Below are 25,851 nucleotides of genomic sequence, written 5' to 3'. Positions count from 1 at the left end.
CCATTTACAGACATGAGCTTGGGAGAGCCATACAGTCAGTCCCATCGGGAGCTGTTCCTTCTGTCCCAGCATCAGACAGAATAGAAAGTTATCTCTACGGTATAAATAAGTCCCTACTATATCCAAAGACAGAGGTTAAAACACCCAAAATATCAGAGTTCTCATTGCTGTCTCAAATAGAAGACTCAAAGTCATTAGTCATGCTAGCAAATCTCAGCCTTAAAGGCAATTACAGCATCTGCAGCAGCGTCATACTGAGTGAATTGCTTTGATCTGTGAGCCATGGAATCTACCCAATATTTTTATACCTTCACCCACACATATAGGCTTTAAAAGCCCCCTTCCTTCTGAGAAAAAATTGTACTAAAATCCTCCAGAATATGTTTACTTTGCACCAAGCATCTGCCAGAGGGAGGATGCTGCAGGGTGACTCATGCATTCCTCCCCGCCCCAGATGTTCAATGCACTTCCTTCCAGCCCATGACCCAAGCCTTGAGTTCAGTTTCCCATTGATTTCAGTTCAGTGACTCCAGATTTACACTACTAACAAACACCTACTTAGCCCATGCCTTGGGCCAGGCTCAAAACAGCAGATAAGCAGCATGTGATACATGCCTAAAATTCCACCAAAAGTATTTGACTGTCATTTTAATACCGGCAAAGAGAAAACACAAATACTTCTCATGTGGCCAGGAAAACTGGGGCAGAAATTACGCTTCTACCCTTACCCTAACTGCAGGCAAACAGGGGTATTATTTCCACTTAAGACTCATGAAATGTTCACTTTGAATTAAGCCAGCAGCTGTGTTGACTTTCAGGGTGAGATATTCCTTGCCACCAGCTCTTATTAAGAGGGTAATATCCTTTCCTTTCCAGTTTCATAAGTGTGACGTCTGATCTTGTCACCTCAAAGGCAGTTCAATGTGTTCTGCAGGGGATACAACATCAACTGTATTTAAACTAGTGCTACTTTTAGACTGATATGGCCCAGCTTGGAGATGGTGAATATAATACACCAACAGCCCATGATCTGCTAGTCTGTTCATTTACCCTAAGCAATACTGCAGGTGGCTTGGTCACAGATCTGCTTGATCCCTAAAAGTCTGCTTGCATTTGGTATGCCAGGTACATCTTCTAAACACCGATATCCAATCATCTTGTCACTAAGCAGACTCCAGGAGTTCTCATCAGTATTAATGGGATTCTGGATGCCATAGGGACAATTTTCTGAACCTGAATCTTACTAAAGAGTGGTTCTTCCTATTGCAGAACTGAAAAATGCAATCCTAAGAATCCCATGTCAAAAGAGAGGCTGAGGGTTGAACACTGACCTTACAGGCCACCAAAGGGCTTGTAACAGTCAAAGCTTGAGGAGAATTACATTCTTTTGCTTAGAAAGAAGGGCAGGAAAATGGATGTTGGGTGAAAAGAGCAAGGGACAAGAGTCAACTACTTGGAAACACAGCTATTCAACACAGTTACCATGATCATTTGCCCCCCTCCCACCCCCCATACCCTTTTAAATATGGTTACAAAAACCATTTAAATCTCACAGCAAATATGCATACCACTTGAGAGGAGAAATGAAAACAAACTCTGGACTGTCCCTCACCAGAGTAAAGGGGAATCTTAGGCAGTCAACTATAATGATCCAGGTTTATAGTCTAGCAGGACATCGGTATTACCAGTGCTCCACATACATTTGCAAGTTGAGAGTCTCTTTTCTACATCAGGTGAGAGAACTGGCAGTGAGGGTTTCCACAACCTTATGTTGAAATGTTGGATCACACCTCCTTCACCTCGCATAAACCTCTACCTAAATCTTCTTCAGCTTGGAGATGCTCCCTGGAGCATCCTGTCAGCTTGTTGACTTGTCCTAGCTTGTACACTATGCCAGGGTTATCTGCACAGTGTTATCGCAGCAGGCTGGCCAAGGTTTGCCTTGTGCCTCAGGTCGAGAAAAAGAAAGTGTTCACCCCTTGATGGATGATGCTGAAACTCAGAATTTGCCAGCAACAGTACCTTGCTTCATGGAAATTAACCACCAGCAGCAGCTGATGAGACTCCAGCAATTTTGCAATTCTCCAAGTCCAGACACAGTGAGCAATGGACAGGTCAACACAAAGTCAGTGACAAGAAAGTATAATCGTATATTCTATGACACCAGTAAAGTCAAAATCAAGGTAAGGGAGACCCAGAATGTCAGAGCTGACATTTGTGAAGCTGCTCAGGCAGATGTTTGCCTGGAGAATTGCTCTTCCATGGATGGATGATGCTACCCACTGCAGAACACAAGGGTGATTATCCGAGCAATCTACAGACATTTCAGCTCTGATGTATAAAGAAAGTAGTCACAGAGATGATGTGTGCTCAAGATTCCTTGGAGTTTTCCCTAACTCCTCGTTCAGTTTTTTATTAGCCTGAACAACATATCCTGTATGGAGGGTTGTTGAGGCAAGATTTATGAATGCTTCTGTGAGGAAGTACCTCACCTCATCCCCTCTTGTACAAGCACTGAGTCAAGGGTGAGGAGGGCTACAGTACAAGGGAGGATGGGGCAGGAGTGTATTTTCATGTTTGGATTATGTTTTTGGTTTGTTTTCCTAGGAGGACATCTATCTCTGGAAACTGGAAAGCAAACACAGGGTCTGCGATGCTCGAACAGATTGCAATGACAGAGAGGTAAGGAAGAGGGTTTCAAGACAGTGCTAGCTATTCTTGGGTTAGAAGGGAGGAACTGTATTTCAGACTGGTTAATTGAGAGAACTGGTGAGGTCTCCTGGGAGGTGGGATAAAGGAGTTTAAAAGACCAAGTGTTTCCTTACAAAAATACTAAGGGCACAAAAGCAAACTGTCCTATTTGGAGAATGGACTGGAAGTACAGCTAGACACCAACACTGCTAAACCATTAGAACTTTAGTGAATGTAGCCACAGGAAACAAGACCAGCATGCTAAGGTCAAGCACACCAGCACAAACATGTAGGGGTAAAATCAGAAAGGTCACAGCACAAAGCAAGAAGTAACAAGAAGTTATTCTAAGTTCATTACTAATGAGAGGCAGACACAGAAAAGTGTTCTTCTTCTGCTCAACAGAGGGAAAAATCTGTTAGCTGAAGTGTTGAAAGCTTTAATCTCCCAAAAGCGGACCTTCTTTTTGCTAAGGTCTTCTCACTGCTGAGCAGAGCAGAAGGAATTGCCTCATGCATCTTACACTGAAATTTGCAGATGGGAATTCCATATATTCCAATCACTGTGATATTTGCTGATATTGCAACTGCATGACATTGTTGACCCATGGTAACTCATGCCTTGCTGTAACTCCCAAGCCCTATTCTGCAAAAGTGCTATCAAGTCACTTGTTCTCTGTATTATTTAAGTAATTATTTATAGATTTATAGAATCCATAGATTATGTGTAGGCACTCATCCCTAGTGAATCTAAGATTTTTTTAGATTATAGCTCCAGTTTATCAGGATTATGATTCATTATGCTGCTAATAATAGGCATTACTCACTCTTTATATTACTAGTACAACGCTATAAGAGTTAATGGACTTAAATTACAGCAGAAGAGATTCTTCTGAACATTTCCCATATTTCCTAATAATAAGGATGGCATAGCACAGAAATAGATTGCCTAGATGAGATGGGAAATATCTGTACTCTTTCAGACCAAGTTAAAGAAATGTCTCCTGTTTGGGCTACAAGAGCTGTGCAGGTGGTCACCTAAAGTCTCTTCTACGCCTTTAGTTCTGTGAAACAGGGAAGCCAAATCCTAAATCAGATGCTGAAAGTCACTCTGCAAGACCTTAATAGGACTGTGGGACATGGACATTATTGTGCATCCTGGTTGTTTATAACACAGCTGAAGCTGGAGAGACGAAGGGTAGGCATTCCCTCATTGCAGTGTTGTAGGACTATAAGCCAGATTCCTGCCAACCTGCTACACCGCATTTTGAAGGTTCATTGTGTAGATGTAGTACCACAATTCACCGCTCTAGCCTTACCCAGACATAAATGCAATAAATCCCGTTGAAATCTCCGAGTCATCGCTGCATGCAGCAAGGCAGGAGTGTGCTGGAATGCTCTGATGAAGAGGAGCAAACTGAAGTACTGCTCAGTACTGAAGTGTACTGAACAGTAGCCCAAAAAATAGACACGTTCAGATAATACTAGGCAAAATGTCAGTGAATCCTCTGCAAATGCATAAATATGCTTTTTTTTCCATAGCACTCTTACTACACCCAGCAGCCCTGACGCCTCCCAGTGCTCACCTAGGGGCAGCAACATTGAAGACGTGGCTATCATGGTCTCTGGCACAGGCAACAATTCCCTAAGCCTGGCTTCTGAGACATCCTTTGGGAAGAAAAGTGGTTCCCACGGTTGTGCCCTTGGTTGTGAAGCCACAGCAGTGCCCAAGTGGGGCTCACTGTGCCTCCCGCCTGGCTCAAGGGGTCCATAGTTCTCCTCCTCCTTATCCTACCAACTCTTCCTCAGGTGCTGTCTTCTTCACAGGGGCTGGGGTGAACATGCTCCTCATCAGGGATAAGAGAGCACTGGTTGTACGTTTTTGCTGCTTCCCTCAGACACTGTGTTCACACAAGTTGTCCAGATATGGGGACTGTGGCTGGCTTCAAGGACGTAAACTTGTTCTTTGGCCAGAACAGCTCATTTCCCAGTCCCGTAGGGTCTGCAAAATGTCAGTGTTTTCATGAGACTGTGGCCTTCCCTCCCCTCTCCGCATCTTGTCATGGTCCTGCTTACAGATCTGCTGTTCTGAGATTATTATTTGTATTGAAATGGTCAGGACTGCAGCACAGCTGCACAGGAAATAAAACCAGGCCGACATGTTCCCTCCTCATTTCCACAGCAGGGGATATAGTCCCCCCATAACACACCTCTTGTCATGCTCTCTCCTCCTCTGACACCAGGATAGCTAAGGGGGCACCACATTCCCATTCTGGGACAGCTAGAGACAAGGGCTGCAGCCTGTATAGCTCTCTAACAGAACAGTGCTTGGTCCATGTGATGGGACTGCCTGGCTAGGAGCAATGCCAGGGGATGGAAAGGAGGCAGGAGGCTGTAAAAGGATGAAATTGAAAGAGTAAGTTGTAATATGTAGGAGCTGCTGGGTTACAGATCGGGGGGGGGGGGGGGGGAATGGCTACTCCTTGCTAAATTCTGCACTCACTTTCCAATCCTATTCCAGCCCCAATGTGCAGGACATCTTATCAGGAGAAAGCTGCCTGCATAATGGAGGGCTTTCAGGCAAAGCCAATACAAACGCTAAGGGGCCAACACTACCAGGAGATTAAATGAGCTAAATATTTATAGCTTGGCTAAATGACAACCAACTGGAGATCTGATGTAAACAGCAAGGAGGGAAAGAATATTTTAAGGTGGCTTTGAGGGCTGGATTGAAACAATCTGTAATGAACAAAAACTTTAGGCAAGATTCTTGGGTTTTTTGCATGTGCAAGAGGGGGAGGCAATGACCCAGCAAAGCATATGAAGTATGCCTTGTGACAAAAAGGGCTCCTGAATCTCCTTGTGCTCCTAGGGGCAGCGGGATGGGTGGCTGTATTTGATGGACTACCCAATAACAGCTAAACCATGCTTCTGTGGTTTCTGCAGGTACAGACTCTGGGCAGACGCCTGTGCAGAAATGTTTGGAGGTCTTGACATCTGTGCTGTCAAAGCTGTCCACAGCAAAGATGGAAAAGACTATATCATTGAGGTGAGAGCATGGGAACCCTGAATGCAAGCCTCCTTTGGGAAGGGTATCTGCAAACATGCTCCCTCAGAATCCGCACGCACCCTTACTCCTGTGTGCATGGTTCAAAAGAGCCTGCTCCTCAGTGCCCACCTGTATGCTCCAAGCTGTGGCCCACCAATATGCAAGAAACTGATTCAGAGTCCCAACTAAACTGGCAGACAAGCAGCAAGGTGTCAGAGTTGAAGTGCCTCCATTTTTCAGTGTGGACTTTGAAAGGAAATGGAGAGCCACAGAGTGCTTGACCACCACAGCTCTCCAGCTGATCAGTCCCCACAGCCTTACAAGCATGGGCCAGATGTGAAACTTTCCTTCTTACAAAACTGCAGGTGTTGCTGATGGCATCCAAAGTTTTGTGTGTCTCAGTGCTCCAGTGCCCCAGTACCATCCTTCCTAGGCTAGGTACTTTGTAAAGCCAGCACATCTCTTACAGTTGCTAATACTAGGGACCAACAGCATCATGAATAGACACGCTCATATCCAGCCAAATCTGGATTCGGGCCAGGTGATGCTAGTGTATTAGACATGTTAAACTTCCTTCATTACCCAGAGGCCAGCAGGTGAATGGGTCCAATAAAAATCTCATTTCTGTCTGAATGAACCTTTCTCTAATCACTTTAAAGAGAACTTCAATAACAAAAATCCTAGCTGCATCTAATTCAAGAGAGTAAAATAAATGGTGAGAGTGTAGCAAAAAGGTCCATAAGCAGCAGGAAAAAAAAATGATTTAAAAAAAAGATGGGTTTTCTAAAATCTTTGCCCTGACAGCCTTCACTGCAATAACAGACCAGCAGGACAAAGCACCGCAGGGTTACTCTGGGCAGTGTGGGCTGCAAACTTTTGTGTTCAGAGCTGAGCAGACTGTGTCTCTGAGAGCTAAAGTTCAATGTGCTCCTTGCCAGGCCAGGGGACAGATGTGGGAGTGGGGTGAAGAGGGTCATCCTAACAGGGCAAAGAAGGGAAAGCTGGCCAGAAAATCAAAGGGGAAACTTAAGAGACGTGCTGGGGGAGAGAAAATCTGGCAAGTAAGCAAGAGCCTCTGTCACTATGTGACTCAAGGAGGCACAGCATCTGACCTGCTGTAAGCTCCACCAACACAGGCCAGCCGAGGAAGATGAGCAGAGGCAGCCTATGGCTTCATGCAGGGGTGCTGACACACTGGAAAGCTATGTGTGGGAGAGCAGTCCCACCCACTGAGGGTTGGGATGCTGATGAGAACCACATGAGCCCTCCAGCGACTGCGCATTCCTGCATTATGTATCTGCTCTCCAGGGAGCAGTGACCTGTCAGAGGCCATATGATATAAGCATGCTGCCAGCAACCAAACACTCCATCTTTCCTGAAGTGATGGGGCTGTGGCTGATGGCTTTGCTCCTGTATGCGACTCATCAGCACCTAAGGGAGCATCTCCCAGAGCACTCTGTCTCCTTGCCATGCACTTTTATATCCCCATGCACATGTAGCTGAAAAAGGAAGAGGAAGAAAACAGTCTTGCTAGAGATAACTGCAAGGACTGTGTCCATACATGGTCAGATGTGAGATGTAGTTTTCATATCCCTGCATCTCATCTATTCCTGCAAATAAGCCTACTTACGTGCACACGTGTCTAATTCTGCACTCAAGGATTATATGCCTCTGTCTGGGTATACCTCTGGGTTTTCACATCTGCCCCCATGTGTGACTGACTGGATGGAAAGCACATCCATATGCCAACAGCCATCACCAGACTGCACACAGAGAGAAAAGCACGCTAATACTCCTCTCCCCAAGGCCAAGGTAAAAAGCAATGTATCTAATACGACAGAAATCAGAAGAAACACAAGAGCTACAGACGGGTCATCCCTGTGGATTTGATTGAGCAGGCCTGATGTACCAACATCTAGCATGCATTCAGATGCTAGGCTGATGGACATTGTTGGGAAAGGAGTAGAGTAGTGCAATACAAAGAGCAGAACAAAGCCAAATGGGCACCTTTTCTACTTTATGCATATCTGAGGGAGATGCTGACAAGTAATTAATTGCCTCCAGCCTACTTCCTGGGGTACTTTTCTTGGTCTGAAACTGATCCTTTATTTTGCTTTCTTCTTTTGCTCATTGGAGAAAGAAGTTATTTGACAGTGCGACAGTTGTATTTTTTCTTGGTGAGAAGGAGCAGCGTGCTGTGACATTTTACAAGAAAGCATGCCTAAATGGGCTGAACAAATAAGGAATTTGCACAATGCAATTGCAGGCAGTAATTAATTTTCACAGCCCAGAGCAGTTCTCCAGGAAAGATTTGCAGAGGGAGTGATGGGCAGTTCTAAGAACTGAGATTTATCACAGTGGTTTGCTGCAAACAGAATCAGATTAAGACACATGAGCAGCACAAGTGTAATCTTGCACCCATGGTATTTGCTGGTAGTCGAACTTCACCTTCTTTTCCCATGGCAAACAGCAGAACCTAGCACATTTCTGCCCTTCCAAGCACTAGCACACTTACAAACCGTTTTCATGGATCATACTGAAAACGTTGTTGAAATCCACTGATTTCTTCAAAGTTTCATTCTCACTGAAACAGCTGTGAATTTAATGGTTAATGCTGGCACTTCTTTGACCCCTGTTTTAAAGAACTTTAAGGGAATATTCAGCATGAATAGTCAGCACTGGATCAGAAGGCCAGATCCCTGAAACAGTGCAAGTTCAGTATCACTGGTAGCAACCAAATTCTCAAAAGAGCTCAGCATCTTGTACAGTTTAATAATCTTCCCACCTCCCTTTTTTTGTGGGGGAAGGGGTAATCTAGCCGTTTTCCACATCTCTGCTATGCTGAGAAATATGGAATGAGTATAGAGGGCAAATAATATCATCCATGTGATTTATTCTTCCTCCCAGATCAGCTAAGCTGTATTACTAAACATGCTCCTTGCTGCCCTGCAAGAAGCCCTGCCCATCACTTCAGCACTGCTGTATCGGTTCTTTTGATATGTCTAATCATCTGTTTCCTTCCTTCCTTCCCTAAAAATCACCTAACACTCTGCTCTTGCACTCCAGAGCACGGAATAACAAGTCCAGCCTTCAAGCCTCAGTGTCAGATAGGACAAGGATGGGGTTTTCCTGCGTCTCTCCTCCACCTGGCTGCTTTCTGCTTCCCCCTTGTACACCTCATCAGGCAACAGCAGCTGCATCAGGAGCAGGCACTGACCTTGGGTGCCTACAAAGGCTGGGTCCATATGTGCCAACATCTTCTTGTCTTGCCCAGCTATCCTGTGATCTCCCTAGGATGAGACAAGTGCAATCTGTCTGTGATTCACATATCCCTCTCAGCCATTTGATTTATTTCAGCATTGGCATTTACATCTGCCTAGTTCCAGAGGAATTCCCCTTTCCTGGAGAACAGACAAGGTGACATCTCGTGATCCTTTTCAGTTCAGTGGCAACCAGCTGCGTAATTTTGCCATTTTCAAAGACCTTCCCCTACATACTCTGTTGTTCATTCCCATATTTGCAATCTCCCACCACTGTCTCCCACCAGACACTACACAGCAGGACAGCAGATACTCTCCCTGCTCATGCACCTTCACTGGTTCAGGTGAGACCCTCACCAGGGTTCATTCCCTTTGTTTTACCAAACAGCATCTTCCCCTTCCTCTCCAGCCACTGCTGCCACAGAAATAGGGGAAAGAAAGTCCTTAAGATGGGGAAATGAGGGTCTTGAAGCGTTTTAACCAGGGCTTTATGTCAGTTACTCACAGGAAGGGTTAGGGAGTCAGGAGCTAGGCTTAGCTGGCCAGCGTGTTAGTAATGGCAGAGTAATGGCATCATCTAGTGGTCACATAGGTCCCTCGCACGGTGCATTGCAGGGAGCTGGGAGACCTCTTGTCACCGTGAACTGGAATTGACAAATGAAATGGAAGTGCTTTTAAGGTGGGAGCAGAGGGGATGGGAAACCTGCACAGAAACCGGCTGGAGGGCCCCCAGGAACCTCTGGCTAGTGAGACACAGGCAGGAACTGGTCATTCCCTGACACTGATACAAACATCTCCTTGCCCTGCTTTAACACAGAAACAGCAAAGTGGACAGTGGAATGAAAAGCCACTTTGTGTATTTAGCCAAGCACTGCCACCCCATTTTCCAGCCTCCTCTTTTTGCCCCCCCTGGGCCAAGTAAGCCATGAATAGTAAACACCAGATCACTTCTCATGTGAACCCCACTTAAAACTTGCTAGGGAGCTTCCCTAGTGTTTATAAAAGACACCTATAGAAATAAATACAAATTAATATTTGCAAGAAAAGACTAGCATACAGACTCAGTGAACTCATCTCACTGATTTCCCATACTTTCAAACTAAAAAAAAGGGTGCAAAACTTTCCATTTCACCCCAAGAGTGGACTCCTGCAGCCTTGCCAGGGTGGAGTGCACTTGTGATTGTTATCTGAGCGTGAGTCAGTGACTTTCTTGAGCAATACAGCCCTCAACTCTGCATTTCCACGGCTTTTAATGTTTGGTTTAAAAATAAAAGCAAAATAAAATAAACTCTTCCAACCCTGATATTTTTGTACAATTCTATTTACTCCAGCTGAATCTTAACTTCATCATAGTGCAGTTCTTCCTGTGGGACTTAGCTAATGTTTGCAAAGCACTTGATTTATGATGAACTGTTGAAAATCATGTTTAGGGCTGCTATACAGCTGAGGGTCTGCTGTGCTTTACTTATTACTGCTGTTATCACGCCATCTCTTACCTCAAAGACCCTTTGACAGTTCTCCTTTCCCTATGCTCTTAGTCTTGCTTCCCAACTTTACCCAGCACACTTGTAGTACCTGTCTGGCAGTCATATCACAACCATATCAGGAAGACAAGCAGAGAATAAGTTTACTTTCCTGCATTGGGTGCTGTTGTTTTGGTGACATCCTTTTCATTACACCTCTGCAGCATTTATTTCCCCTCTAAGGGTGCAGTGCTTTCTGATTAATTCCAAATGTTTCCTAGTTTACTCCAGTTTCTGTTACTCCCATCTCCTCAGGCTTTGATACATATTGTTTCCCTTCTCCTGTGGCCCTTTCTGCTGCAATGTGCCCCCCCCAAATACTGTGGGACAATGCTAGAGAGACCTCATCCATCAGGGGCATCTCCTCAGGATGTGTGAAGAAGGTTTGCCTTTAGTTGGTTTAGAAAGCCTCCAGCCAGCAGAAGTCTTGGCTTGGTTTCCAAGTCATGGATGGAAGGAAGATGGGGAGTGGAGAGGAAGTACATGCCATTTCCAAACAATCCTAAGCAAAATCCCATGCCTCAGAAAGTCGAGCATGTTTCAGCGTGGAGGGGAGTGGTGACTACAGGTTTTGGCAAGGATTCTGAGACACAAAACAGGTTAATGTGAGAGGTGAGTTGAAAGAGGCATCTTCCACCTGAAAACCTCCTTACTAAGTGTTGTTCTTCCCTCCTGTGGCAGGTGATGGACAGCTCAATGCCCCTGATTGGGGAGCATGTGGAAGAGGACAGACAACTCATAGCTGATCTGGTTGTCTCCAAAATGACTCAACTTGTCACCACTGCTGGATCTACACCGTCACCACTGAGGCCTTGGGTATGACTGAAGAGAGAGACCTTATGGCCAAGTTGTTTTCCTGAACTTTTTATTCTCTCTTTGCTCCCCTCAGGTATCAGGCAGTCAGACATCTCAGTGATCAAACAGTCCCATGTGGGAGTGTACTGGATAGATTGACTCCTGCTCTTCCAAAGAAGTCTCTCATAGACTCCGAAGTCTAAGAAACACATCTTTCTCCCTTCCTCTCCTTCCATATAATTGTGACATCACTCCAGCAGTGTGGTCCGTGTACCTAGATATTCTGGCTTGCTGAATTCATAGATTCATACCAAAGACAGCCATTTTTAGAGGTTCTTGTAACACCCAACTTCATCTCCATCTAACACCATGCCTCAGGATAGGTTTCATTCCAGTTTTTGCATCCCTAATGAAAATCTGTGTTTCCCAGAACAGAAGTGAGAGTATCCACCAAGAATTACTCCATTCCTTAATGCAGCCTTTCTCCTTTGGAGATTTCCTTCACCCTCTTCATCAGAAGGAGGCTTGACTAATGCTAAATTAATGTAAGAACCTGTAATTTTTGCATTTAAAACTGCCCCCTTACTGCTTCTCATGTCTATTTATTTTGAGTATCAAATGCACTCAACCTTAGTAACATTTTCCAGTGGCAGTTCTGTATAAATGAAACACACCAGAACATAATCTGTGTCTCTGGGTGTATGTGCTGCACCTCTTTCAGTATCTAGCAGGGAGCCAAGAACAAAGGTTTGAGGGCAACAAATCTGTACAAAAGAAAGGAAAGGAGAGTCAACAGGCTGAGGGATAATGTTGACTGGAATGAACTGAACAGCTTCCATTTCCACTTGAGACCAAAAAATGGGAAAAAGCACTTTTTAGCTTTCTGCCTTTGTCATATGACACTCCTGCTAAACCAGATGCCCAGCATGAGGGGTGTTCATGGCAAACTCCAAGTTTTAGCTAGAGTGAGCAGGTATACATTTAATAGACACTAAAAATGCTTTGAAGCAGGGAAAGTGTTACAGAGGGGATAGGATTTACTGGGCAAAGTGGAATCAACAACTGCCATCTGAAATAGCCAAGATAGAGAGTGTATAAACTAAGAGCAAAGGAGAAGCCAACAGAAACTGAGAACATGGATGATGCATCTGCTTTCTATGTCTGTATATACTGGTACAGGATTGGATTGGATTACAACAGACCTAAAATATGGCCAAAATAAGAACAAAACAAATGGTCTTAGAGGGATAGCATGTCAAATAGAGTTAAATAAGAGAAGGGTCTTCGTGAAGAATACAACCTACAAATATCTGTATAGAAACCCAAGAAAATTAAAACCACAAACATTTAACTAGAGTATTTTGCTATAGACAAAGATCTTGGTACAACAAACATTGCAGTGACTGCACACGTTACAAAAATCAATGCAATGCTATAACACAAAGTTACAGATGTGCAGAGAAGTAATTACATGTGAGGCTCGTGAGATGTGGAACTAGAGCTACAGGTGAAGACTCACAGAACCAAGAAAAATGGCAATCCTGAATACAAAGACAACAGTACTGAACACATAGAAATATGAACTCTTGGGTATCTGATGGGTATGTGTAGAATATTAATACATATTATTGGAGCTGTCTGTACTAGTCTCTACATCAAGAAAAGCTGAAAATTTATGAACCTGAGTACACGGCACTGACAGAGATGGAAAAAGCAACAAGTCATAATAATGTGAGACTACAGCTATGAAGCAGCAAGTCAAATCACACGACAGCAATTCAGAGAGAGCTGTCCATCTCTGTAGGTGTCTGCTTCCTGTAACTGCAAAATCCAAGCACAACAGGGAACAACAACCTGGCCTAGCCGTAAGAAACACCCAGGTACAAATTCAGAAAGTGAATATGTACCATTAGGTTTGATGTCCAAGGGGCAGATATCAAAAAGTAACAGTATGATGCAAGCAGATAGAAAGTTAATCAACTCCCTAGCATTAGAAGTAAAACTGTATGGACGTTATTTGAGAGACCATTGTTTCCCAGAATGCATATATGCATTTCTGATGTTCTGAACCAGGAATGCAAGAAATAAACATCTAGAGTTAAGTTGCAAACATTCAAGACAAACAGGTAAAAGTATCTTCCAAATTTGGAAATCTGCTATTTAAGAAGACCTTTAAGCACCACCATGCAAATAATAAAAGGAAATCTGAAAAGGATAGAAACTGATTTTGAAGAGCGGGTAGAGGAAAGAATGAAGCAGATTCTTTGAGTTCATCTGAAGATGGAACTCTATCAAAGAATTGGTGGGCTTCATGGATCATCCAAAGTTAAGAGAGAAAAGGAAGGCAAAAGAGACAGCGTTGAGACTCTACTAAATTTAACTGCTGAAAGTGAGGAACTTACTAAGCTAGATACAGGCTTTCCTGATAAGAAAGAGAGGGGAGAGAACAAAAACAGTGACTGAATCAGTGATGACTTGTATTTTTAAATCTATTAAGCCCCCCAACCCAGATGGCTACATCCAATGAGCTGAATTTAGGAAGTGACTAAGCTGCCAAGAAAAAAATCCCGTACCATTTCATTAGCAGCAGTTATTGCTCCAGAGGATCGGTGTACAGTAAATACAAAATACATGTTCAAAAAAGTTGAAAAAGTAGGAAAATGTAGAGAAGTCATGGACCTTATGAATTACCTCAGACAATAAATAAACTGACAGAACCTCAGCTTAAGAGCATTTACCACTTGAAGAAAAATGTCCCGTTAATTTCCTTTTGATTCTTTTACCCTTTTCTACGCAAATTCTCTCAGAAAGTGGTAGATAGCAGGCAATCAGTCAAAATGCATCTAGGATGTCGGAAAGCCTTAGGCAAGGTAATATACAAGACCTATTAAATCAAGCAGGGAGAGACTAAAAGGCAAAGTTTAATTTGAGAGCAGAAGTTGACCTGAGGTAAAGATATTGATGTGAGAGATTTTAATTCTCGCAAACAGTTACCAGAGTTGATACTTTAAAGTATAACTTTTTAATATATTTTAACTTAAAAGACTAAGCCAGGCCATGTTGATATTTGGGTGGAGACCAGGACAGGATGTTAATAACAAATGGATTTTCATACCTACAACATGAAACCTGGTTTCATGGTTCCAGCTGCAGTCCTCCCCTTGCCTCTTCCCCCCCTCCATCCTTTCCCCTCACTGTTTCCCTTCCAAAGACAGAAGATCTTGGGCTGGCCCTCACCCCTTCATCTCTGAGAAGTGTTGGTTGGTTGTAGACAAAACCAGCAGAGGTGAATATGAGCTCCAATCCCCTCTCTTTGGCTGGTCTAATCAGAATATCTCACAGCATTAGGACAGTAAATTTCCACCAACGCCAAGGCAAGGTTTATTTTCCCAAGCTATGTAGAACTACAAGCCACGAATGGAAAATTCCCAGATTTTTCTCCTTGTCCATTTTCAAGTTCCAGATAAAAGAGCCTAAAAGATGGCCTGGCAGCCTCATCACATTCATGTTAGTTAAAACTCATTTCAATGCTTCCAACTGTGAAACATTTCTTCCCATTTCCAGAATCATTTAGCTCATTCTCCTGACCTTCCAGGAGCATTGAAGACCCTTTTATCATTGTGCTCTCCTTGTAAATAATCTGGCACATACCAGCCTATCTGTCTCCAGCTTCCCCTGCTCTCGTAAACAACTTTGTGCAATAGGCTTACTCAGACTTTTGTTAACTTCAGACCAGCCTTTTGTGCAACAGTTCTGTGTTGCTTAATCTGTTTACTAAAATATCTGTCAAAAAGAGTAAGAGTGAGAGAGAAGAAAGTGCAGATGGCACTTACTTATTTGCATTAGTCAAGACCAGGGAGGGCCGTGAAGAACATCTGACAGAACTATACATGTTCAGTTATCACAACAGCAAACGAAACTCCATATGGAAGACTGAAAGGTAAGGTAAGCTGGGGGTAGAGAGAGGGAGGACATAAATAAACTGTGGACCTTGCAAGTGGCACTAGCCCTTCCCCTTGAGAAAGACTTTGTCACATATAAGCTAATGAAAACCCTTGCTCAGACTGTAGTTGTGTTGACAAGGGAAAGGCAGGAAATTAGGATGCAGGAGAAGTGAGCCAGTGATGTTTACAGAGAACCCAGATACTGCTTCATCTGGAATAACGTAAGCAGACCTGCCTCTGGCATCTGCAGAAAGAAATCACAAAGCTGGGAAAGAGAAGTGGGTGATGAAAACAATTAGGGGCTTGGAAACATTCCCATGGAAGGACTGAAGGGATTCAGTCTCTTGGCTTTAGAAAGGAGGTGAATGAGAGAGAGGGCAGTAAAGGTTTGCAAAATAATGAATGGCCTAGGAAGGGCAGGTTGTGAGAAGTATTCTCAAAACTCAGGACAAAGCAACAGAGCTAAGAAATGGGGAAGGCAGTGAGGCTGATTGCTGAGCAAGACTCAAAGGGTCTGGGTGTAACAGAAAAACAAGGTATCTGGAATGTTTGCAGAGATTTTGTGGAGCAGATAATAAGCTTCAAGTTTCACAGTTGAAGCTGGCCCCTGCTTATTAGCAATCAAGAGAAGACCCCTTAGGGTAAAGAGATGATTATTCCATAGATGTTTCCACGGTTCATCCCACCTTCCTTTGGAACATCTGGTGCTGGCAACTGTCCAGAGTGGGAGAAGGGACTTAGAGACCCCCTCAGGCCTGATACATTGGGTAATTCCCAGTTGCCTAAAAAGCATTCTAAACTGTAACTTCATTGTTATTCCCTGTGAGCAAACAACTTCTGCGCTCTTTATTACTCAGCTCTCCATTTCAGTCCCGCAAGATTTTACCAGCCAGATGCTGCGTGTGTGTGTATCTAAGGAACGCTTCATGACTCTGCAGTTCCTGTGTTACCTCAGGGCTTCTCTCTGGGGACTCTGTATTAACTGGAATGGCTTTTTTTCCCCCTCTAGCCTCCACAAGTTCAGCCTGCACCAATGAAACCTCAGACTGGACCTCAGCTTGGACAACTGTCCCAACCACGGCCTCCTCCTCAAGGTACCATTCTTTAGGTCCCATGACAGTGCAAACGGTGAGACCAGTTTGCCCTCTAAATAGAAGCTATCAGGATAAAGGTTTCAATCACTGTTCCAATTCAGCGACAAGCAGGCAGCAAATTCAGCGTGCTTTTAAAGCAGTCACTGTCATAATCCCCAGCAGCTCAGAAAGTGGATGAAAACTTGATAAGGATCCAGTTGATAACTGCTGGTAGGACTTGGCTCAGCCAAACGAGGCCACTTGAACTGGCACTGGAGCCGGATTCTGGGCACAGGGTATATTTGTGTTTGCACAAAGCTGGAGGAGCTGCAAGCGTTAAGAAGGGATGGGAACATGCTAGTGCTGCCAGGCCTGGGACAGGCACCAGTGTGGTGATGCCTAGGTATTCCCCTGTCAGGAGGAGCACACCCCTAGCTCCTCCTGACAAAAGGAGCTGGTTTGACTCATGTTTCTCGGTCACAACAAGGGGTGTGATTTACTGTCTTGATTTATGCTGAGGTAATGAAGCACAGGTCTGCCCCACGGGTACCCAGACCACACCAACCAGTCAGTTCACATAACCAATTAGCCCTTTCTTTTTTGTCACCTTTATACCTTCCTTTCTTCACTCTAATCTCCTACCAAATCAACACCCACCTCTAATAATCTTTTCCTCATTGATCACAGTTTTGCTGCATCCAAAATTCAGTATTTCAGACACCAGATGCACCGATGTAATCCTGGCATTACCTAGTGTTACTTGTAGGAATCATTGGCCTTGCAGTCTGTCTCCAATACTCCCCCTTCAATTCCCTGTGAAGTGTTTCTCTCGCGTTAAGTTCCCCTTGACCACCGATGAAGTCCAGCCAGCCCTCACAATGCTCTCTAACTTCTGTCAGTTTCTCACACTGTTACCTGTCACATCCAGCAATTCCTCATGTTACATCCAGTTGTTTTCCACATCCTCTTCAGCTTTGAGAGTCTGCTATCAATACGGCTGAAGCCACCTGATGATAATACGGGAACAGATGTATGGATAGCGATAGGGTGTGCAGTCTCACGTCAAACTGCAGGGCCCATGAAAGGACTGCTGACACAAACCAGCACATTCAGCTTTCATTTCCTGCACAGAGTTGGTTCTGCAGTGATTCTTCTTTCCCAATGCAGGAAGCACTTGCCAAGGCTAAGAAATACTGGTTACATGGAAGAGTACAGCACATTAAGTGCACATTGAGTGAGTACAGCACACCTGGGGGAGAATGGCAGAGCTTCTTTAGCACTGAAGGAGGCAGTGGAATGGACAACTCTAGAGACAAAGGCATGACACCAGTTTTAGGCCTGTAACAGAGGTTTTCCCTTATCCTTCTGCATGAAGCTACTCTGAAGAGTTTCTCTCTTATCAAAACCCATTTTTGCATAGAGATGCTCTTTGTTGCCCACCATGTTCAATTCCTCATGTCTACATGTTCCTTTCAGGTGGCCCCCGCCAGCCTCAGGGATCTCAGCCTCCACGGACAAACGCACCTCCACAGCAGCGGCTCTCCCCTCAAGGACAGCAGCCCCAGAGCCCCCAGTCCACTTCCCCTCAGCAGCAAAGGTCACCTGGATCTCCACAGCAAGTCCGATCAGCAACTGGGTCCTCTCCAGTCCAGGCTCCCAAGGCAGGCGTGTTCCCTTCGCAGCAGCCTAGACCTCCTGCTCAAGGCCGTGCTCCTAGCCAGCCAAGCCCCACTGAAACATCCAAGCAGCAACCCACCCCTCACCCCCATCTGAAGTAGGTGCTCTGTTACACTGGTAATATCCGTAGATATTAGAATAAGGCTGTCAAAAAGCACCCTGAGCTGGTACAAGGATGCTGGAGAGCAACTCTTCATCAGGGACTGTAGCGATAAGGGGTGATGGGTTTAAGCTTAAACAGGAGAAGTTCAGGTTAGATATAAGGAAGAAGTTCTTTACTGTGAGGGTGCCGAGGCACTGGAATGGGTTGTCCAAAGAAGTTGCTCCATCCTTGGCAGTGTTCAAGGCCAGGCTGGACAGAAATCTGGGCAACCTCATCTAGTGGAAGGTGTCCCTGCCCACGGCAGGGGGGTTGGAACTGGATGATCTTAAGGTCCTTTCCAACCCTTAGGATAGCTATTCTATGATTCTATGGTACAAAGAACTCCAGATGGTGAATATATGTTTAGGAGCTTTTCTGGAGCAAAGCATACCACTGAATTATTGTGGATCTTTGGTAGCAGCCTTTGATGCCACCTTTCATGGAACGTACCTGGCTGGCACCACGGCAGAAAGATGGGCAAAAAAATGTTTGGTGTTGACAAAAATCTGACAAGTAGATATGAGCAAATTGGTATGATCAGGCCAGAACAAAATATAGGCTAGGAATCAGAAGACAGTTTCTAGGCAGCAGAAGAGTGATGTTCTGGAACAGGCTGTCAGTGATGATGTCTATATTAGCAAAATAAACCAAGAGCAGTGCACTTAAGGATGAAAATACTGGTGCTAAGGATGAAAATGCCACACTATACATATTCCAGGTACCTTAATTTAGGGTCTGGTGTTATGCTGAATGCCTATTACTGACCAGAAGAAGCCACTCAGTGACAAAGCATGGTAATAGGGAAAATTGAGAGATTTACTTCAAAAGCACAACCCTGATCTGAACTTAAACACTAGCATATAAACACCCAGCAGGAGCAGTGTGGCCAACCAAAAGACTTGCATAACTTAGCTGACAGAGCAGACATGCTGGGCGGGGGGGGCAAGCAACAGGACATATTGCAGGTGATATGCCTAACAACTTGCCAAACCTCTCACATTCTCACATCTGAAAGGACAGGAGCATCAATCATGGTACAGCTGATAAAAGACACAGGTGACCCTCAGTATGAATCCATTCTTCTCTATTCTTAAATGATCCTCACAGCAGTTACACAGTGGTAACTGAATACTTTTAGTCAGGTGTTTTCATAAACACTAATGTGGACTCTGATATTGGAGGTACTTGCCCATGTCCCATCCTCTTCAACACACACACACCCACCGGCTCCCCCATTCCTGTATGTCTTTGCATATAGGGATTCTCCTTGCTAACCTTTCCTTTCATCCTTGAATTTGTGTGATGGAACACAAAGCATCAGTAACCAGCTCTGAACTACCACCTTCTCTTGAGTCAAAACTCTCTTTTCCATTTCAGCAAATCACAGTCCCTGACAAACACCTTCAGCATACCTGAATCATCTCAGCGGGGAAACGCCAATGAAGATGAAGCAAAAGCCGAGACCATCCGAAACCTGAGGAAATCATTTGCTAGCCTGTTTTCTGATTAACAGCCCTGCAGCTGATCCGTGCTTCTGCCCGCCCTCACTCTTCATATCAGCATACCTGATGTCACCCTGGAATACTCTCAATGGTACCCAGCGAATTAAAACTAACGTCTGGGTAAATGGAATTTGGAAAACCATATTTGTTTTAATATAAAGAAAATATTCCAATAATAATGGTCTGAAAAGTGACTGTATAAAAACGGCCCTATTTCATTGGGGGTTTTGTGCATTATCAGAATCACATCTGCTCAAACAACCGAGCTCTAAAGCAGATTTTAACTCTTGCCAACCCCTCTGGCATCACCACAGTTATAACAGTGCAAAGTAGGTTAGTAGATAGTCAGTACAATTTGGTAACTCCCAATAACTGAAAAAATATAGGTCTACTTCAGAAATAGATGTGCAAAGATGGAGTCAAGAATAAGTATTCATTGACTCATAAAGTAAGCATGCTTGAGCATGGAGACAGTGACCTGTGAAAGTTCATGATACCAATTTTATAAAGAGTCACTTTTCAGAGCAAAACAACATTTCAAGTTAAATACAGAACCAGGCATCATTAAGCACCAAAGATCACATGAGCAGGTCATCCAGATGGACTGCTGGTTTGTTCCAGATCATTCTGCTCGTAACAGATAAAACATCTCTGTTTCATGCCTTGCATTTATGTCCTCTGCACATGATGGCTGAGCTCTGAGATAAAAATGTCATGTTCTAACCCTGTAGCCCTAGCTCAAAATAACCTGAGAAATGGGCCTTCAACATAAAAAAAACCCAACTTTTTCCCCTGCCCCTGGAAACACCGGAATTCACATTCACATTTCACAAAAACTCTAGACAAAACCCAGCTAAACTCCAAGCACTTTGGTGACTTGGTCACATCTGGCTAAGTATGTCCCCCAGGAACATGCTTAATTAATAGCAGAGCTGATGAAGTGCACATACTTGTGTGCTGAGTGTTCCATAATACCAAATGCACAGAGAGATGGAGTGAAATCCTGTCTCCCTCCCTGAACTCCCATTGACTGACTGGGGGGATTGCAAAAATGAGTGCAGGGTGACAAACCTGCAATAGAACAGGCAAACTATCCTTTCCGAATAAGATAAGCTGGAGTTCATCCAAAGACACCAAGCCATGGGAGGGCACGTTGGGATTGTCCCAAGCAGGTAATGAACAGTATTAGTCCTCCCTGACCACCTCCAAGGCTTATTCTTCCAGAGGAGACAGAGATGGATCTTTTTGGTGTGCTTTTATAAGAATGAAGCTGTGTATGAGCATACAGAATCACCTAGGTTGAAAAGACTTAAAGATCATAAAGTCCTGTCTTTACCCCAGGACTACGAAGTATATTAGAACCAGGCAAAAAACCCAGCAAGGACACAAGCATGATTGAAAATACCCACCCTAGGTAAAACAACATATCTATGGCAATTTCTGCCAGCTGAGAACCCACCCCTTGCATGGTGCTCTATTTAGAAGACACCTAATGCAGATACAGTCCCATCCCACCTCCTCAAATTTTCTTCAATTTTTGTCAAGTATTTAGTCACAAACCACACATACAGCTTCAAGGCCAGACTTTAGGCTTTGTGCTTCCATTAGCAACTTCACTTTGATGACACTTCGGAATGCTCCAGGAGGCAGGGATGTCAGTAAGTTAAAAACATTTGAGCTAACGGCACAGATCTTTGCTGTCACTGAAACAGGGAGATCCCCAAAGCAACAAGAGCAACAGCTTCATTTACCATCTAGGATCTTATGATTCACTGGTGGGAATAAAGCCAAATAAGCAATTCCTTCATGCATAGCACCTGTAACTAACATCTAAATCCAATGCAGTCATCTGGAACTTGTATGACCTACCCCTGAGCAGTCCTTCACACATATAATGGCTTTTGTGACCTGTGACCACTTTCAGGCTAGTAACAGCATAGCTTTTCCAGGTTGGGAGGCTCTCGAGAGACTCATCTGGATCGATGATTTATACCTCAAGTTCAGTATTACAGAACCACCCTGTTCCCTGATTGTTTCATTTTCCCCCCAGTTCTGTGTTGTCTTTCCAGGTTTGCTAAGCATCTCACAGTACAGCATCATAAATACATGTCACTGAGAAAAAAAACAGACCCTGCTGTTTTGCAGTCTGCAGGAGCAATAAGAGTGACAAATGGCCTTGAGCAGGCACTGTCCCACTGGCAAAAACAATAGCAGATTAACAGGCTCCACTATATGCAGAGGAGGTAATACAAGCCTGATGGGAGAGGATTTCCTTCTGTAACACTTCCCTCAGCATGATTTATGCCTTTTCCTACTAGCCACCAGAGATAAAGACAGAAATAAAAGTTTACTGTCAGAATCCTCAACTGCTCTATCCCCTGTATCTTTTTATGTCTCTCTCACCAACACAACCTAGACAAAAAATAAGTAACCAGTGACTAGTATGGCACAGCCCCATAAATCGACCCTAGTTCATCACCAAAACCACAACAGTCAGATCATTTGCTGATGCTGCATTTCAACACAGCAGCGGTGTAATCCAACAGACCACAGCTACAGGATAGCACTGTTGACTTCATACCCAGCAGCGGCTCAAATCTCTTCATTTGCTTTCAGCTTCCAGCTGTCATCTTTCTAGGGAGAAGCAAACAATAGCATTCCCCCTCCTCCTAGCTATACCTTGCAAAAACCAGTGAGAGCAACAGGCACTCTCAGCTTAGGCTGGTTACTTCTATAGATGCTGAAAAGCAACTTCAGTTCTAGCCATAGAAAGTGCTCTAATGAAAGCATTGAGTCAATTTCCCAAGTCAAAATGACAAAGTTCTATTACATGCTCTGTAAGTGTTTCAACAGTACACTTCAATCTACAACTAGATTTTGTGGCTAGCAGGAGATTCACAACGGTATCATCACATATTTGTGTTATACCCTTGAAGGCAGGGCTCCTATTCTAAAACCCCTACAGTCTAACAAAGCAAGAGAGGGAGGAACAAAAAGGATATACTTTATATGAATGGGGAACTAAAGTCTACCCAAGAGGTATTTCAAGCACTTAAATAGAACAGCTGGAGTTAGGGGCAGTAAAAAAGCAACAGGAAAGTCAGTGAATAGAAGTTGCATTTAAATAGCAGGGCAGTCAATGCCCCAGAACATGCCTTGGGATCTCACACAGCTGTGAAAACGGAGCATCTGGTCAGAGCTTCCCTTTTGTCCTGCATGCCTCCATTTTCTTCACCTGGGAGCCAGGAAACAAGAATAATTTGTTTGGATCCAGCCCAAGGAGCTGGATCCACCTGAAAAATCAGTTTCTATTTTGCTGTTTAGATACAGCCTGAGACACATCTTAACTTCCTTGTAATACCTAGGTGTGGTATTTCAAGAGGAATGTCACAGATTCCCATGCAACTACAAGTCTTGTATAAAGCCAAGGTTCAGAAGAACAGCAGTCCTGCTCGTAACTGCAATGCTATTTTCCCATTTCACTATCGACAGGGAGGTATGCAAGACCTTACACCCCACGTACGACCCAGTTATACCATCTAGTTGGTTTAAGTTTCTTGAATAAGCTAAAACAATAAATAGAAAAGCCAAGGACTACAGCTCCTTATTTCCAAGCGCACCCACACGTATCCAGCACTGTTAAGCAATAGTGCTGGATGGAGGTGAACAGTACAGGTAAGAAACACCTTCAGGCATGTCACCTTCTGTGATTTCTCAAACAGTAATGACATGCATACCTGACTTCAGAGCTGTTGAGCTAATTTTCAAGTATTTCCTCTATTTTGTCATCTAATTTTACAGTGTTGGTCCCAAGATACTCACTTGATATATTTCAAATCCTGTTTCAGGAATGAAGGGGACACCTCTTTAGGGAACTTGACAGTTCAGCCTAAGTCACATCCCTTTACCTTTCGCTCACAATAACCTTACTATAATGTGAAGCCACAATGAAGAACAGGAAGGAATATCTTCAGGTCACTTAGCGGTGTACCTGTAAAAAGGCTGAGTACACGTCTTCAAAAACTAGCATTCAGATGACAAAATCAGGATAAACAGAACCTGTAGCATCAGCCTGACAGAAGTATGATGATGCTGTTTTCATGGCAGGGAGGACTCAACTATAGAGCAGCATGGGGCACACTCATTGGAACAAGGCAATTCAACCACTGCAGGAAGGTGTTAAAAATTAAAGCTAATCTTGGTATTGAAGGGAAACCGGTGTCCCCAGATTCTTAGGTGCTTAATTATGGCAGGATTTGCACATGCCATTGCTGTGAAATAGTAAAAGGAAGAAAGAAGCAATACAACTTTTGACAGCAAAATAGGTATTATATTTTACTTCCACTGGAGTTAACGGCAAAACTTCCTGGCCCTACTGAAGTCAGCTGATTTTATACAAAACAAGATGATGAATCACTAAAATATCACCTGAAAAAGCACGTAAGTATTACCCATTAAATAGCTTGTATTTAACAGGAAATGTCATTCCATTTTCACTATTGGAATTCCAAAAATATTTTATAAAACAGTATCAGCTGTCACAACAGTCATCAGTACAATTTACATTTACAGGAACACTGAGGTCAATCCATCTTAAAAAAATATGTAAGAAATAAGAAGTTCTAGCAAAGTTTAGTCATTCCAGTCTTCCTTTAATTGAGCTCCAGCATCAGCCTGCAGGTCTGATCAGACAACTTTAACAGTGGTCTTGTCATTTGCTCATTAGTTAATAAGACAACATTTGAAAGGTGCTCATAAATTCCTACAACACGCTTCCTCAAGATATATTTTGATACTCAAGCAACGGAATTAAATGGCATTTACTGCAGCTAAGTCAGAATTGATTCCACTTCTCCTGCTGGGTTCCCATTTCCACTGCAACCAGGTCAACCTATTCAATTCCTTAAGTTAGGCAGGAGAAAAGATTGATCTTTTGCACCAATTTCAGTTCACACACAGTAAGTGCAGCCATGTATTATTTGTAAAGTCAAGGAAGAAGACTAAAGTTTTGCTGCTGGCTCTTTGTAAAATTGCTCTGCTTCTGTTCAGACTTCTGAGTTGCACTGTAGCATGACTTTACTCAGTTGTTTGTAAAACAAATTGATTTGTGTTCTATTATTTCCATTGTAAAGAAAACCCCTTCCCTGTATACTTTCTGTATTAAGTAACAATACAAAAATGCTTTTTACCTAATAAAACATTAAAGAAAAAAGGAAACATCTTTGAAAATTTCCACAAACCCACATCTACCATAACAGTGGCAGTATCCTGGTCTATGTGGAACTCTGTACATTTCTTTGTTAATAAAGATTATTAGCCAGGCTGACTTTAAAACAACATCATTTTTCCTGGCAATTTAATAAAACTCTTCAAATAAGACAGACAAGTATAGGGTTTGTATTTAAAGTGCTCTTTATCTGATGCAGCAAATTACTTGGCCGGTATCCTTCTGGTCTCTAAGTAGCACTTCACAGTATTAAGGGCAAAGGCAGGGGAGAGCAAAACAAACTGTCCTACGTTGTAGCTCTGTGAAACAGAGCTTAGTGTCAGGTGGTATAGTACTACCAGAGCATAAAACAAACCCAGCCTTAGTGGCTGAAACATTACCATGCACACATGTTCTTGCTACAATCAGAAAAGAAGGCAGATGTTAGTGCCTGCAATTTGCAATCTCCTGTAGTTAAAAAGCAAGCTCAGGGACTAGAAAACTCACTGAAGGAAAATGCAGCAATCAAATGAATGCACGGCGAATGTCCATGGGGCGGCCTCGGCTGGGTCTAGGTGGAAACCTGTCACTGGGACCAGCTCGTCCTGGAAGTGTGTGGTTTGCTCCTGGCAAAGAACCAATTGGGTCAAAATGTGGTCTGAATGGGGGAAACTGGGCTGGTGATTCTCCTGGGCCAGGAATGAGTGAGTTAATTGGGTCTCCAACATATGGAAGTGTTGGTCTTTCATCATATTCTCCACCAATGATCATTGGGGGATAGATTGGGTTTGATGGGAATGGGTTGGGAGGAAAGGGGTTAGGATAGAATGGGTTGGGATGAAAGGGGATTGGATGTGGTGTAGGGGGCAGAAACATCATGTGCCTCCATCTGAGGGCCTCCTTCTTCTGTTTCAACTTTTTCTTGTATAGCTGCAGACAGAAAACAAAGGCATCTTAAAGCTCTGTAACTGCTTTGCATTCCAGCTTCAGCA

At 43.7% G+C, this 25,851-nt stretch overlaps 2 protein-coding genes across 6 annotated transcripts in view; one reads left to right on the top strand and one right to left on the bottom strand.

Annotated features, from left to right (window-relative positions):
* The window catches only part of SYN3 (synapsin III), a 197,070-nt gene extending 174,956 nt beyond the window's left edge, over positions 1–22,114 (top strand). The window contains exons 9-15 of one of the 2 annotated variants that reach the window (XR_009728267.1): positions 2,608–2,682; positions 5,635–5,737; positions 11,202–11,336; positions 16,269–16,353; positions 17,809–18,106; positions 19,529–19,773; positions 21,723–22,114. Coding sequence is in view for 1 of the 2 variants with exons in the window: in XM_061371804.1 (XP_061227788.1) it covers positions 2,608–2,682; positions 5,635–5,737; positions 11,202–11,336; positions 16,269–16,353; positions 17,809–18,106; positions 19,529–19,661 (829 nt within the window). In the remaining variant the exon portion in view is untranslated. Of the gene's footprint in view, positions 1–2,607; positions 2,683–5,634; positions 5,738–11,201; positions 11,337–16,268; positions 16,354–17,808; positions 18,107–19,528; positions 20,942–21,722 lie in introns of those variants that run through there. The other variant, XM_061371804.1, reaches the window with a different exon arrangement.
* Positions 1–25,851, bottom strand: part of FBXO7 (F-box protein 7) — a 52,289-nt gene that overhangs the window by 17,572 nt on the left and 8,866 nt on the right. The window contains exon 9 of one of the 4 annotated variants that reach the window (XM_061371805.1): positions 23,415–25,789. The exons of the other annotated variants lie outside the window; for them this stretch is intronic. Coding sequence (XP_061227789.1) covers positions 25,385–25,789 — 405 coding nt within the window. The 3' untranslated portion in view covers positions 23,415–25,384. Of the gene's footprint in view, positions 1–23,414; positions 25,790–25,851 lie in introns of those variants that run through there. 4 annotated transcript variants of the gene reach the window in all.

The sequence above is a fragment of the Neopsephotus bourkii genome, unplaced genomic scaffold (assembly GCF_033783945.1).
Source record: "Neopsephotus bourkii isolate Nb327-2 ecotype Australia unplaced genomic scaffold, CSIRO-AGI_Nbou_v1 NB_1589, whole genome shotgun sequence".
Classification (NCBI taxonomy): Eukaryota; Metazoa; Chordata; class Aves; order Psittaciformes; family Psittacidae; genus Neopsephotus; species Neopsephotus bourkii.
The sequence above is the reverse complement of the archived record's forward strand: the minus strand, read 5'-3'. Positions and strand labels throughout refer to the sequence as shown.